Source organism: Geotrypetes seraphini, chromosome 3 (assembly GCF_902459505.1).
Source record: "Geotrypetes seraphini chromosome 3, aGeoSer1.1, whole genome shotgun sequence".
NCBI classification, from domain to species: Eukaryota; Metazoa; Chordata; class Amphibia; order Gymnophiona; family Dermophiidae; genus Geotrypetes; species Geotrypetes seraphini.
In genome coordinates, this window is record NC_047086.1 from 70396760 (window position 1) to 70412845 (window position 16086).

Genomic DNA, 16086 nt, shown 5'->3' on the forward strand with positions numbered 1-16086 from the left:
AACTCTGGCAGGCGATGTTCTGGAAGATACTTGAAGAAAGTAGGCATAGAAAAAACTAAATTCTTCTTGGAAGCCCCAAATGACAAAATCAAGGAAACCACGCTACATGTGAATGGGCTGGACTACTGTATTGAGCAATCCTTAAAAACACTAGGAGTCACTTTAGATAAGCATCTCACTTTGGAGAAACACTCCGACACTTTGGAGGAAACTCTGCACCATAAAAAAATACTTTGACGACGCCTCTTTTCGTCTGCTGGTACAATCTTCTATTCTGAGTGTTCTGGATTACTGTAATATCATATACTTAGGCGCCTTCAAGAAAATCACCAAGAAGTTGAGGTTGGTCCAAAATACTGCCGTCCGTCTCATCTTTGGCTTGAAGAAATGGAAACACATAACCCCTTTCTACCACAAGCTGCACTGGCTGCCGTTCGAATCCAGAGTTCTATTTAAGTTCTCATGTATCTGTTACAAAACAGTATTTGGTATGTCGCCGGACTATCTTTACCCTCACTTCAACCTGAGCCACAACAATAAGAGCTCCCGCAGAATAAATCTGTTCGCTTTTCCCTCACTAAAATCGTGTCACCTTAAAAGATTCTTCGAAAGAACCTTCTCCTTTCAAGTGGCCAAACTAAATTCATGGCTAGCCCAAATTATACCTGATGCCTCTTCATACCTCAATTTTAGAAAGCAGATTAAAACTCAGCTATTCAACAGACCGAATCCCTAATCGTTCCCCATGACTTTCCCCTCTCACTCCTCTAAGATTGCTGCTCTCTCCTTACGGCTTGTATACATTTTTCCTTGTATGCTCCTTCCTTATGGCGTGTATGCATTTCTTCTCACTTAAATTGTATGTATGTACTTATTGCATGTATTCTGTACTTATTGCTATATGTACTTATTGCATGTACTTATGCATGTACTTTTTGTACATATGCATGCATTTTTGTTTCCCTTCACTTAAATTGTAGACATATAACCAGCATGTTAACTTTTATAATTGCTTTGTTCATTTTTTGTTATCAACTGCACTGTTTGTATTGAATCTAACTGCTGTGAACCGCCTAGAACTCCCTGGGTATGGCGGTATACAAAATAAAATTATTATTATTACTAGTGTTGACCCAATGCTCGAGATATGATGTAAAGACAAAATTTGTAGTTTAAAATCCTATTTGTCATCATAGAATTTTGATACAGCCGACAGCCAAACTTGTCCATGGTCCTGCCCTCTCGGCCAGGTGGGACTGTGGCATAAACCTTGGCCAGATTGGTTCTTTTTAAAGAAGATTCCACGAGAAGAGATTGATGGGATAATTGAGACTTCTCAAATTCCTTACAGTGGACCATCTTATATAGAGACTCCAGTTTTGCGGGCACAGCAGGAATGGAATATGGCTTATCAAGGTTTCTTTTAGAAGTTTGAGAAAGAATGCCATTCATGGGTAATTTTAAGGAACCCCTAGGAAGATTAGGCAAATCCAGTTCTTCCAAATACTCCTTAGAGTATGTTGAATCAGACTCCAAAGTGGTATTGATTCTTTACTTATTTGACATGGAAATTTTTAAAAAGGACACCGGATTAGAAGAGGGGTGGCCATGTTGAGGTGAAGGTGATCGAGAACCCCTCAAAGTACCTCTCATGGCAGAGAAAGAAGGTGAAGCCTCTCTAGAATATTGATAGCGCAGATCAGAATCCATAGGCAAAGAAGTAGACGAAAGACCACTTCTGGAATGAGCTGGAGAAGCAAAACGTTTTTATTTTGAAGAACCAGCTGGTGAAGAAAAACTCGCAGGAGAAGACCTCAACTGATGAGAATGCTGTGGCTCTACTGTAGATTTCCTCGACAAGGAAGTTGGTTGTCTCGAGGAGTCTCGAAGCCTCAAGAAACGAGGTCTGACTCGAGAAGAGGACATGGGCCTCGATAAATGTCTCAACAGATGATGTGGATATGAACTGTACCTCGAGGAACGAAGTAGTGATCTCGAATCCAGCCTCGATGAGGAATGTCGAGGAGTCTTCGCCCTGTGCCTCGAAAAAGGCAATGCCTTATGCGTAGAGGTAGGGCTGGAAGTTGGAGTTCGAATCGAGACACTGATAAGGACTCAGCTCCTTGTGCAGATGTATCTCAAGACACTCGCAAGGACTCAACTCCTTGCATAGAGTGTGCAGATTGATCTCGAGGCACTCTTAAAGACTCAACTCCTTGTATTACTGCTGAGTGCTTAGGCTGGACTGCAGGAAGCAGGGTCGAGGCAGGAGTTAAATTGACAAGATTGTTACCAAACTCCTGATGCAGAAATAATTCCAGAATATTTTGCAAAGCCAGCACCGAGACCACCGAGTTGGTACATTTGGTGTGGCTATAGACTCCGACAAATACGACCTCAAGGAAGAGTGTTGCCTCGATTTTGAGATACGCTTCCTAGGAAGTCTCGAAGTGACTGGGTCCATCAGTGTCGCTGTTGGGATGGCCTGCGACTCCTGAGGGGTTGGCTTGGATAGCTTATCTGAGGGAGACACCGAGGATAACGGCCCCTCTGGAGAGGAGTTAGCTGACTTCCTCAAGGATGAGGACTTCCCCATCAAGGAAGGTTTTAGCGAGGTCGAGGCCGCAATCGGGGTCGAGACTTTAGATGAAGAAAGATCCATTCCCCGAAGATTTTTTCAATCTGAACTCGACAACATTTAAGAGCTCGATTTTGAAGTGTAGCACAGCGGGCGCATGACTCCGGTCCTAAACACTGTACACACTACTTATGTGGGTCAGTGATGGAGATTACGCGCTAACATCGGCTACACTTCTGAATCCTTTAACCAGCCGGGACATCGAATGAAACACGGCCGCAGCTAAATCGAAGCCCGCAGGCTGAGGGCGCAGACCAGGCCTCACTGTGACACGGCTGAAAAAAATTAAACTTTTTTTTTTTTATTCACACGCAACACAGCGACCCTGTAAATAAAAGAAAAAAATTACACGAGCCATGGTGAAGAGAAGGCACGAGTTAGAATTAACTCTCATGCAGAGTGTCGAAACGAGGCTTCTTGGCTCCAAGGAAAACTTAGAGCTGAGGAGACGCGCACCCTACCTTGGGCAGGAAGGCACTCGCGCATGCGCGGTGCGGCAGTCGCGAACTTTCCAAAAGTTCTTCAAGCAAATCTGCTTGTAAAGCTGTCCGCATCGGGGCTCCGTGTTTGACATCACCCATATGTTGAGAATATGCTGCCTGCTTATCCTGGGATAATCCAAGTTTTCAAAGATATGAAGATCCAAACAGTAACAAAGCCTTCATTACTTTGTTGCTCAAGTTAGGATAACTACTGAATAAAAAATAAAAATAAAATTACTTGCCATTAGTTTTCAAGGATCAATCACGTGAAAGAATGATGCTTGCCTGAGTGGTTGCATCCTTACGCACACAGATGCTCATAACATTGACACTCTTGCATAAGTGACATAAATGTCATCTATTCTAGTATATACTTATAAAGGAATTTTTAAAAATAAAGTAAAATTCTGGAATCTCTCGTGGCAGACCCAGAATCTCTTCAGGGCACACCACTGTGCCGTGGCACACAGTTTGAGAGACATTGAGGTAAAGGTACAGATAAGAGGGACATAAGAACATAAGCAGTGCCTCCGCCGGGTCAGACCATAGGTCCATCCTGCCCAGCAGTCCGCTCCCGCGGCGGCCCAAACAGGTCACGACCTGTCTGAATCACCAGAAGGGGCCCCTTTGCCACCTTGGTTTCCCATTGAGTCCTATCTTCCCATCGAAGTCCTAACCCTCTGGTCTTGCACATGCACGACCTGGTTGGGTTTCTATACTTATTACCTGGTTAGCTTTCTATACCTGTGTTACATCCCAGCACCTCTCTCAGTATCCCACGATCCCTTTATCCCTCAGGAATCCGTCCAATCCCTGTTTGAATCCCTGTACCGTACTCTGCCTGATCACTTCCTCCGGTAGCGCATTCCAGGTGTCCACGACCCTTTGGGTGAAAAAAAACTTCCTTGCATTTGTTTTGAACCTATCTCCCTTCAGTTTCTCCGAATGCCCCCTCGTACCTGTTGTCTCCTTCAGCCTGAAGAATCTGTCTCTATCCACCCTCTCTATGCCCCTCATGATCCTGAAGGTCTCTATCATATCTCCCCTGAGCCTCCTTTTTTCCAGAGAGAAGAGCCCCAGCCTATCCAACCTCTCGGCGTATGGGCAGTGTTCCAGCCCTCTTACCAGTTTCGTTGCTCTCCTTTGGACTCTCTCAAGTACTGCCATGTCCTTCTTGAGGTACGGCGACCAATATTGAACGCAGTATTCCAGATATGGCCGCACCATCGCTCGATACAATGGCATGATGACTTCCCGCGTCCTGGTTGTTATGCCCCTCTTTATGATGCCCAGCATCCTGTTGGCTTTTTTCGAGGCTGCTGCGCACTGCGCAGATGGCTTCAGTGATGCATCCACCAGCACACCCAAGTCTCTCTCTAGACTGCTGTCTCCCAGCAATGCCCCCCCCCAATTTGTAGTTGAACAACGGGTTATTTTTCCCTATATGCATGACCTTGCATTTTTCCACGTTAAAGCGCATTTGCCATTTGTTTGCCCAGTCTTCCAGCTTGTCCAGGTCCCTTTGCAGGTCCTCACACTCCTCCCGGATCTAACTCTGCCGCACAGTTTGGTATCGTCTGCAAATTTTATAACCTCGCACTTTGCCTCCTTTTCCAGGTCATTGATAAATATGTTGAAGAGTAACGGCCCCAGCACCGATCCCTGTGGCACACCGCTCGTAACTCCCCGCCAGTCAGAATATTGTCCCTTTACTCCGACCCTCTGCAGTCTACCCGACAACCAGTGCTTGATCCATCTGTGCACATCCCCTCCCACCCCGTGGTTCCACAGCTTCCTAAGCAGCCTTTCATGTGGCACCTTGTCGAAAGCCTTTTGAAAATCGAGGTAAATGATGTCTATGGGTTCCCCATTGTCCACCCGACTGCTTATTCCCTCAAAGAAGTACAAAAGGTTCGTTAAGCATGACCTTCCCTTACAGAATCCGTGCTGGCTTGTTCTCAGTAGGCCATTTCTCTCGATGTGCTCGCAAATACCATCCTTGATCATAGCTTCCACCATCTTCCCTATAATTGAAGTCAGGCTCACCGGCCTGTAGTTCCCGGGGTCACCCCTCGATCCCTTCTTGAAGATAGGTGTGACATTCGCCAGTTTCCAGTCCTCTGGTACCTCTCCAGTTTTCAAGGATAGGTTGCAAACATGCTGGATTGTGCCCGCTATTTCTTGTTTTAGTTCCTTCAGAACCCTTGGGTGGATCCCGTCTGGGCCAGGCGATTTGCCGCATTTTAACCTATCTGTTTGAGGACATCCTCCTTACTTACCTCTATGTGTTCCAATTTTTCAGTCTGTTCCCCACTTATGAGCTCCTCTGAATCTGGTATGTTAGATGTGTCTTCTCTCGTGAAAACCGACGAGAAGAACGTGTTGAACCTCTCAGCTACCTCTTTATCCTCCTTAATCACTCCCTTTTTATCCCCATCGTCCAACGGCCCCACCTCCTCTCTCGCTGGTCGCTTCCCCTTTACGTAACTGAAGAATACCTTGAAGTTCTTCGCCTCCCTGGCCAGCCCCTCTTCGTAGTTCCCTTTTGCTTTTCTAACCTCCCAGTGGCATTCCTTTTGGCATTTCCTGTGCGCCTGGTGATTTTCCTCCGTTGGGTCCTTTTTCCATCTCCGGAAGAATACTTTTTTGTCATTTATTGCCCTCTTTGCTTCTGTTGAGATCCAAACCGGGTCCTCTGATCGCTTGTTCTTGCCGCCTTTCTTGAAACTGGGGACGTACATTCTTTGTGCTTCCTGCAGGGTGTCCCTGAATAGGGTCCAGGCGCTTCCTACAGTCTCCATCCTAAGGATGTTTCTGAGCTTCCTCCCCACCATTTCCCTCATAGCAGCATAGTTCTCTTTCCTGAAGTTGAGCGCAGTTGTTGCGGTCCTCCTTACTGTGGGTGTCCCCCTTTCTAATGTGAATCTGATCGCATTGTGGTCACTGTTGCCTAGTGGTCCTCCCACTTTTACCCCTCTTGCAGGCCCCCCTAATCCGTTTAGGATGAGGTCAAGAGTAGCACTCCCTCGTGTCGGTTCCCTGACTAGTTGCTCCATGAAGCAGTCCCTCACAGCTTCTACAAATCCCGTTTCCCTAGCGCAGTTGGAGTGACCTGTACTCCAGTCAATCCCCGGGTAGTTGAAGTCCCCCATCACTGTTACACTTCCAGTCCTGCATTCTTGTCTCAGTTCAGCTTCCAAGTCGTGTCCGACTCCTTCCGGCGTACCAGGTGGGCGATAGTACAGCCCCAGTTTTATGCCTGCTCCCTTGTTTCCCGGCAATTTGACCCATAGTGATTCCAGCCCCTCTGCCTTCGTTGCCATATCCATCCCGACTGAGTAGATAGAGTCCTTTATATATAGTGCTATGCCTCCCCCCTTCCTGTGGGTCCTGTCCCTCCTGTAGAGCTTGTACCCCGGCAGCGCCACATCCCATTGATTCTCCTCTGTCCACCATGTTTCTGTAATTCCAATTATATCCAGGTCCTCCCCCTTGGCCACGACCTCTAGTTCACCCATCTTGGCCATGAGGCTTCTTGCATTTGCGTATAAGCACCGTAGGTCCCGTCGTTTTTCCTCCACCTCTGTATTTACCTGGGCCGCCTCCCCTTGAATTTCGGGCAGTTCTCCTATTCCCTGTGCTTCTGCTTTGCCCTCAGCCTTTACCCTCGTAGCTTTCGGTTTCCCCAAATTCCCGCCACCCCACTTCCCCGCTTTTCCTCTGGGTTTTCTAGCCCTACCGGCCCCCTCCTGGGCTATCATCCCTTTAGCCTCCATTTGATCCCCCTCGCCTTGTGGCACCTCTATATTGCCCTCAGCTTTTGCCCTCGTGCCACCCAGTCCCCTTGTGTCTCCATGCCCCTTAGTCTCCTCCCAGCAAGCTCCCCTTACCTGATGTTTCCCTTGCTGTCTGATCATGAGATCCACCAGTCTCTCTACTTCCTCCTTGCAGTCAGCCCGTTCAGCATCTGTTCTGGATACTGTTGTCCGAAGCGTCAACATCAGATCAGCTGTCGGCTTTCCCCCTCTCCTCAGTTTAAAGCCCTCTCGATCTCCTTCCTCACATTGGCTGCCAGTAGTCTAGTTCCCGCTGTGCTCAGGTGCAGGCCGTCCCGCCGGTAGATCTTACTCTTTCCCCAGAAGGACGTCCAGTTCCTCACAAAGTGGAAGCCCTCCTCCTGGCACCATCTCCTCAACCATGCATTCACAGCCTGGAGGTCTGCCTGCCTCTTTGCATCTGCTCTCGGTACAGGCAGGATCTCTGAGAATGCTATCCTCCGGGTACTCCGCTTCAGCTTTCGTCCCAAGACCCTGAACTGGTCAGTCAGTGTGGCCATGCTGAAGTTCCTCTGGCTCACATCATTCGTTCCGACGTGGATTATCACCGCAGTCTCCTCTGTCTCTGCTCCGTCCAGGATCCTCTCGATCCTATCAGTGACGTCTCGTGTCTTGGCCCCCGGGAGACAAGTCACTAGCCGGTCCTCCCTTCCTCCAGCTACGTGACTATCTACCTCTCTCAAGATCGAGTCTCCCACCACAATAGCAGACTTCCCTTTCCTCAGCAACCTCTTCTGTCTCAGGTCCGTGTCCTTGGTGTAGTGCGGTGTCTCTCCCTCGGGGTCCCGGTGAGTCACGGTCTCCTCCTCTTGCGTGGTTCCTCCGCTAGGTCCTTCCCCGGTGTCACCTTGTGGATCCTGGGTCTCGTCTGCCGACATCCGTCTGTGCAGCTGCTGGTCCTGTTCCTCCACCTTCCTTCTATAGGCCTCCTCGATGAATCTCTCGAGGTCCCTCACCTGATCCACAATGGGGCCTGCTCCGTCTGAGTCCTCGGTTGACCAGCTCGTCTCCTCTGTGTTGCGCAGTCCCTCCAGTTCCTGGACCCTGACCCTCAATCTGCCGACCTCCATCCTCAGGCTTTCCAGTTCCTGACACCGACTGCATATGTACTCCCACCTTCCCAAGGGGAGGTAGTCGTACATATTACTCTCTGTGCAGTATACCAGAAAGTACCTCTGGGATCCTGGGTCCTCCATCGCTCTCGTGAAGTGCTGGTGCGCTCCTGCTGTGGGTAAGAGAGAGAGAAAAGAGAAAAGAAAGTGAATTACTTGGCGTTCCTGGCTCCCTCGCAAGGCTCCTACGCAAAGGCGATCTCGCTAAGGCGAGCGCCTTTGCCGCTCGCCTTTGCCGTGCGCCGAACGGCTGGGCGCCGTTGGCTCCCTTCTAATTAAAGGGGGAGCCCGGGCCCGATGCAACCTGTGACGCGGGTGGGGGTGGGCGGAGCTAACTCTCGCCGCGACCCCGGTCCAAACAGCCTGCTCCGGCTGCTTTCTCCTGCCTTCCCCTTGCTCCTGCAAGAAGAAAAAAAGAAACAAGCAAAAACAAAAAACGCTGCCGAGGTTTGCCTCGTGCCCTGGCTCCCTTCTAATTAAAGGGGGAGCCCGGGCCCGATGCAACCTGTGACGCGGGTGGGGGTGGGCGGAGCTAACTCTCGCCGCGACCCCGGTCCAAACAGCCTGCTCCGGCTGCTTCCTCCTGCCTTCCCCTCGCTCCTGCAAGAAGAAAAAAAGAAACAAGCAAAAACAAAAAACGCTGCCGAGGTACACTGGGACTTACCCAATGAACAGAGATGAGTGAGGAGAGATATTCTAGGCTACAAAATGAATGCTGAACTGTGTTTGGAAACAAATAGGGAGCCAATTAAATTACTTGAGGAGGTGTGTATGTTGGGGGAGGGTTAATGTGAGCATGGCGGTTCTCACAGAATACGAGTCATGCAACAGCATTTTGAACATATTGAAGAGGCGAGAGGTGAATGAGCAGGAGAACTGAGAGGTATGTTGCAGTAATCTAAGCAAGAGGTGATGAGAGCATGGAGAAGGGTTTTGGTAGTGTGCTCAGAGAAGAGAGGTTGGATTTTGGTAATATTATAGAGGAAGAAGTGACAGGTTTTAGCGGTTTGTTGGATCTGAGCGGAAAAGGAGAGAGAGGAATCAAATGTCATCCTGAGGCTGCAAGCTGATGATGCAGGGAGGAGGAGAGTGTTATCCACAGAAATAGATAATGGTGGGAGGGGGGAGGTGAGTTTAGACGGAATGATAAGGAGTTCGGTTTTAGCCATATTCAGTTTTAGATGGCGACAAGATAGCCAAGCGGCAATGTCAGACAGGTAGGCAAAGATACGGGCCTGAATTCCTGTAGAAATATCAGGTGTAGAGAGGTAGATCTGAGAGTCATCAGCATAGATGTGATATTGAAAATCATGGGAAGAGATCAGTGTACCAAGAGAGTGGGTATAGGAATAGGAGAGGACCTAAGAAAGAGCCTTGAGGTTGACAGTGGGATGGCAAAGGAGGAGGATCCACCATAGCATACACTGAAGGTGTGATGGGAGAGACAGGAAGAAAATTAGGCAAGAACAGGACCCTTGATTCCCAACGAGGATAGCGTGTTGAGAAACAGGTAATGATCAACGGTATCAAAGGCAGCAGACAGATCAAGAAGGATGAAGCCCAACCAACTTGAACAACTGCCTCATCCAAACCACCTCAACCAGACATAAGAAAACTCACACCCCATTCACACACCTGCCAATCAAAGAAGTTAAACAGAAAAAACTATATGATGGCCTCCTAGCCACTCAAGCAGCAAAAATAGACAACCAAATTGCCAACCTTCTGATAACGACCCCAGATTACAAAACTTTCAGAAAAGAAATAAAGACTATACTTTTCAAAACATCCCTGAAAAAGTCCTAACCTCTCAAGCTTACTTCTTTCATCCCTCTAACCCCCCGAACCCCTAAATCAATCTGCTCTACTCTTTTTTTCCCCCTAAAAGGACCAGAAATCTTTTTGTAAAACAGCCTTTTTAACTCTTTTGTAATCCGCCTTAAACTGCAAGGTAATGGTGGAATAGAAATCCCTAATGTAATGAAGATGGAGTAGAGACCATTGTATTTGACCAGGAACGGGTTGTTAGAAACTTTAGCAAGGGCAGTTTCTGTAAAATGGAACGGATGAAAGCTTGATTGAAGTGGGTCAAGAATAACATGAGAACTGAAGAAAGGAAGTCCAGGCAGCAGCGGTGAACAGCACGTTTGAGTAGTTTGAATAGGAAGGTGAAAAAGGAAATGGGGTGATAAGAGGATGTGTGGTCTAGTGAAGGTTTTTTGAGGTGATATGTAACTATGGCATGTCTGAAGACATCAGGAAGGGTGATGAAAATGATAGGAGGCTTGCACCAGAAGACGTACGAGAAGAGACTGGAAGTCCTGAATATGTATACCCTAGAGGAAAGGAGGGACAGGGGAGATATGATTCAGACGTTCAAATACTTGAAGGGTATTAACGTAGAACAAAATATTTTCCAGAGAAAGGAAAATGGTAAAACCAGAGGTCATAATTTGAGGTTGAGGGGTGGTAGATTCAAGAGCAATGTTAGGAAATTCTACTTTACAGAGAGGGTGGTGGATGCCTGGAATGCGCTCCTGAGAGAGGTGGTGGAAAGGAAAACGGTGACTGAGTTCAAAGAAGCGTGGGATGAACACAGAGGATCTAGAATCAGAAAATAATATTAAATATTGAACTAAGGCCAGTACTGGGCAGACTTGCACGGTCTGTGTCTGTATATGGCCGTTTGGGGAGAATGGGCTGGAGAGGGCTTCAATGGCTGGGAGGGTGTAGATGGGCTGGAGTAGGTTTTGACTGAGATTTCAGCAGTTGGAACCCAAGCCCAGAAATAGCTAAGAAGAAAATTTTTTTTTTAAATTTAAATTGAATCAGGTTGGGCAGACTGGATGGACCATTTGGCATTTATCTGCCGTCATCTTCTATGTTACTATGTAGGAACTATTGCAGTGGAGAGTGATAAATTGAGGATATGACAGTGGGAATGATAGCTCCAAGTAGGTGAGTAGGAATCGGATCAGAGGAACAGATGGTTGAGTTTGGAGGAGGAGAGAAGATGAGCAGTTTCCTTTTCCGTAACTTCAAAAAAGGTGGCAGGGGTTGTTAAAGGGAAGTTGGCAGAGTGAACAGCCGGAAAGGGTGGTGGGGAAGGCAACTTGGTTGAGAGTTTAAGGTGGATCTTGTGAAACTCGTCATAGAACTACTTTGCTATCGTCTGGGGTGAAAGTGAGGAGGGGATAGGAGGTGGGGGTACTTCAAGTAGAGAGTTGAGTGTGGTAGATGTGCAACTGCCTGAAAATTCACAGCACCACTCATCCTGCTTCAAATGCACAGACTACTCACAGACCCAGAGGACAGCCGGCACATGTGGGTCTGTTGGACTTACGGATTCACAGGTGCTATTCTTCCTCCCCAATTCCAGATGCTCCTCAGCCCTCTTCTCCCTAGCAACCAGCCATAGGCAACAAAGCTCAAACGTCTGGAAGCCTAATACTTCCTCTCTCCTGCACTCTATCCAGAGCCTTGTCACCTGCTACAATGGACTCCAAAACCCCAGTAACCCTCAAGCATTTTGTTAATACCTATTTACACTTGAGTATAAACTGGGTTGGAGGGGGTTATATTCAAGTTAAAAAATCCCCCTCCATTAAAAGGGAAAAAATATTTTGGTTTATACTTGAGTATATGTACAGTAAATATTAGGAATTTTTAGGAAATTAATAGAGAATAAAGCAAAGAATATCATATCGCTTCTGTCATTCCTTGATGAGACAGCAGTTTGAAGAGTGCAGTCAATTCTGGTTGCCACATTTTAAAAACTATATATTGTAGAAGAATTACAAAACATACAGGGAAAGGCGAACAAATGATTAAGGGTATGGAATGACTTACGGTATATGATGCGAGAATTCTTCAGTTTGGAGCCAACAGCCAAGATATAATAGAAGTTTACAAAATCCTCAGTAGAGTAGAATGGGTAAATTCAAATTAATTGTTTACTTATTTCAAAAATTACAAAAAAGGTACACAGTAATACATTTAAAACAAATAAGAAAACTATTTTTCATTAAGTGCATAGTTAAACTCTTAAACTCATTGCCAAAGGATGTGGCTAAAAGGCAGATAAAGACCATATGGCCTATTCAGTCTGCCCATTCACACTATCTACTATCCCTTTCTCTCCCTTAGAGATCCTATACACTTATTCCAAGAATTCAGAAACATTCATCTCCACCACTTGGCACCAGGTCATCCCACAAATTTGCCACCCTTTCTTTGAAGTATTTCCTTAGGTTACTCCTAAATCAGTCCCCTTTCACCTTCATCCTAAACCCCCTCATTCCAGAGCTTCCTTCCAAATGAGACTTGCCTCCTGTGTATTTATGCCACAAAAATAATTAAATGTCTCTCGCTTATCTCCCCTCTACTGCCTTTCTTCCAAATTATACATATTGAGATCTTTAGACATTAGATTTGGACAAGTTCATGGAAGTAAAATCCATAAATTGGGTTAATAAGGTAGACTTGGAGGGTTCTAGCACAGTTCAGTGCGACTGTTTCATAGCATGCAGTTCATTGCACCCAGTTCAGCAAGCCATTTCACTGTGAGGGGAGGCATATCAAAGAAGGCTTGCCCACACACTGATGCTTAAGTACCAATTGGACAGGTGAAAGAAAGCTTCTGGGACAGGCCCCACTGACCCCCCTCCCCAGTGCTTCAGTAAAGTTATCTGAAGGTCCCACTGCAGCCGGAAGTGCTCCCCTTTCCCCCTCAAGTGATGTCAGAAGGGAACCAAGGCTGGTGAACATTCAAGAGGCAGCACTGAAGCAGTGAGGGATGGGGCACATAGCACTGTGATGCCAGGCACTACGCCCCAACCTCCATAGCTACGTCACTGCCTATCTTTATCCTTGAAAGGGAATGGAGATGAAAGCATAGGATAACTATAAAGGGTAAGTAAGCAGAGCAGCCAGAACGATTGCATTAATTCCACACGCTTAAAATAATACAACGAAAGCTACAATCATACTTTGAGCAAAAACTCCCCTTAGTTCAGGCTGGTTTTAGTAATGGTTTAGGAACAAGAGACATTATTGCCAATGTTAGATGGATATTGGAGAAGAACAAAAAATACCAAAAGCCTCTATATTTTTGCCTCATCAATTACAGCAAAGCTTTTGACTGTGTGGCTCACGATAAACTATGGAGAACTCTAGCAAAAATTGGAATACTCAAACGCATAACTCAGCTCACAAAAAGCCTCTACAAAAATCAAGAAGCTTCAGTGAGAACAGAATATGGCACCACTGATTGTTTTCCAATAAAATGTGGCATCAGACAAGTATGCATCTTGTCACCTTACTTGTTCAACCTTTACAGTGAAGCCATATTCAGAAAAGCCAATTTGGAAGAGAGTGTTGATTTCAAAGTTGGTGGCCAAAACATAAACAACCTGCATTATGTACAATGCTCATCACCAGCAGCAAAAGAAGACATGCAGTATCTAGTGAGAAAAGTCAAATCCAAAAGTTATAACATAGGATTAGAACTGAACATAAACAAGACGAAGATCATGAATATGAAAAATAATGAATATTTTGAGCTTGAAGGTGCCTGGACTCTTTTGTAAACAAAGATGCAACTTGCAGGGATGAAATACTCCGCAGAATAGCACTTGGTCACTCTTCAATGAAGGCTCTCGACAAAGTATTCAAAGGCAAGGATAAGAAATTCACTCCAAACAAATATCAGACTTGTCCATGCACTCATTTTCTCAGAGGTCAATTACGGATTTGAAAGCTCAACACCAAGGAAACGAGACAGAAAGATTGACTCATTTGAGCTTTAGTACCAGAGAAGGTTTTTATGTGTGTGGTGGACCGCCAGAAGAACCAACAAATCAATTCTGGAAGAGATCAAACCGGCTATGTCACTAGAAGCCCAAATGATGAAGTTACGACTGTCTTATTTTGGTCATACTGTTCGGGAAGATTGAAGGAACAAGGTGAAGCGAGCAACATGCATTCAGATGGCTGGGCGTTGAAAACAACTATGGGGATGATGCTGGAGCTTACCAGACTAGAACAAAACTGATTTCTTTTTAGATCTGTAATTCATTAAGTAGCTAACAACTAAAGAAGAAGCAGCAAGGCAGCCACACTACTTGCAAAAATGCCTTTTCTGTGATCACAAAAGGGAAGTGAGAACCAAAAGCAATAGTTGCTCTTGGCATCATCTTGTACGGCTATTACCCTGTAATAAATAAAATCTCTACTTGTGAAGATTATCAACAAGATACAGTAAGAGAAACGGAATTTGATCTATTGCATTGCAACAGAAAATAAAGGTCGAAGAACTAAAGCAATCTATTTAGTGCATCTGATGCTATTTCTATGAAGGAATAAATAAAGGCTGGAGCAACCCAGAGTGCAAAGGGATAGCGCAGAACTCAGGAAAAATAAGAGTCAGAGATAGAACTTTATGTTATTTCGCAGGAAGTTCTAGATACTGTACACCACAAAGCCATAAAATGGGTGCAGCAAAGGCCAAAAGGAGGCTGCATAAGAAATTCACTACCGTGCCAGAGTTTCGAATCAGGAATTTGGAAATTCATGAAAAGAAGAGCTTATATTGGTTTAAAGAGATAATTGAATATCCTGTTCTCCCAAACTACATATATGTGGGCAAGAACTACTTTATGCTAAAGACCCAAAACTGTTCATGAGCAACAGGGTAGGCCACCCACTGCTTCCAGCAAAAACGAAGAGGACAAATACATGCTAAACCTGCCTTGTTCTCTCTTCTACCAACCTGTCAATATTTGCTGCTGATAATCCGCATTGATAGCCATTTTGTCAGTGATAACGGTCACCGGCGCCTTCAGCTGCCCCACAACCCGCGCTTCCGTTCGAAAGCACACGTTCAGCGAAGAGACGTCCGAGCGTACGACCGACGTCACACGTACCAGCCCGGCGTTCGTTACACCAAAAAGAGGCGAGCTCTCTGTATGAGTTTGGGTGTCCTTAACACTGATTGGCTATTCTCTGAGAATTTGTGAGATTATGCTGAAGAGGCTGGTAGTGTGCGATGTGTTACCGTATATCATTCGTGTTTCTTGTGCAATGCTGTTTCCTAGTTTCAGAAGAAAACGGTGGCTGTAATTAAAAAGCATAGTGCTATATGTTGGGTTTGACTAGTGGGATATATTGTATTTTGTTTTATGCAAGATTTAATTTCTACTGATGATCTTAACATTTTCCAACCACTCTAATTTTTTTCAAACTTTTCCAATGAAACCCACCCAAATGTCTAATTCCAGAAATTTATCAGTATATTAGTATTTTGATTTAAAAAAAATTACTGGTATCTTGTTTGAAAAATATATAGTACTGTTCTTCAGTGCAAGGGGGGGGGGAAATATTGCCCATCCTCAAACACATCCCCTGACTGCCACAGAGACTCCATCAGACAGAAATCCTTAACATCCCCCTATCCCTTGGGCACTCAAGTGAGAAATAACACTCTCTCTGGAAGAAGTGGGGGAGGACACCAAAGTGAAGCAGCACATTATTTACAGTCGACTCTGCTTAAGTGCATGCCCCTCACACCGGGTCACCATATGCGCTTAAACGGATTGTGCGCTTAATAGGAGGGGGGGGGGGAGAGTAGGGGAGGCTGTAGCTAAACTGGCTTAGTTTAAGTATGCTGGAGCCTAAAGTACAGGAAAGCTATGCCCTACAGCTTGAGTGTAAGCGGAGCACTCACTTTCCCAGCTGTCCCAGCGCTTAAGCTGCTGTGTGAAGCCTAGCCATTTCCAGTCAGAATGTGATTGCAATTAACCAGAATGAACGTAACGTGAAAGAATAGAGGTTGGACCTATGACATCAGTGCGCATAAGTGGATTGTGTGCTTATCTGAATTGCAAATATCTGGAGTTTATGTCCATTGACTTTAATATTTAAAAAACGGGACTGTAGTGGTAGGATGTGGTTAATCGAAGCGTGCGCTTAACCGACATGCACTTAGGTGGAGTCGACAGTATTAAGCGTTCATGCAAGAC

General features: G+C 45.8%; 1 protein-coding gene across 5 annotated transcripts in view; it reads right to left on the reverse strand.

Moving 5' to 3' along the window:
* Nucleotides 1-15043, reverse strand: part of MCPH1 (microcephalin 1) — a 490428-nt gene extending 475385 nt beyond the window's left edge. For all 5 annotated transcript variants that reach the window (XM_033937330.1, XM_033937327.1, XM_033937326.1 and 2 more), the window contains exon 1: nt 14838-15043. In XM_033937330.1, the coding sequence (XP_033793221.1) occupies nt 14838-14877 (40 nt within the window). In that variant the 5' untranslated portion in view covers nt 14878-15043. The remainder of the gene's footprint in view (nt 1-14837) is intronic.
* Nucleotides 15044-16086: the final 1043 nt, after the last annotated feature.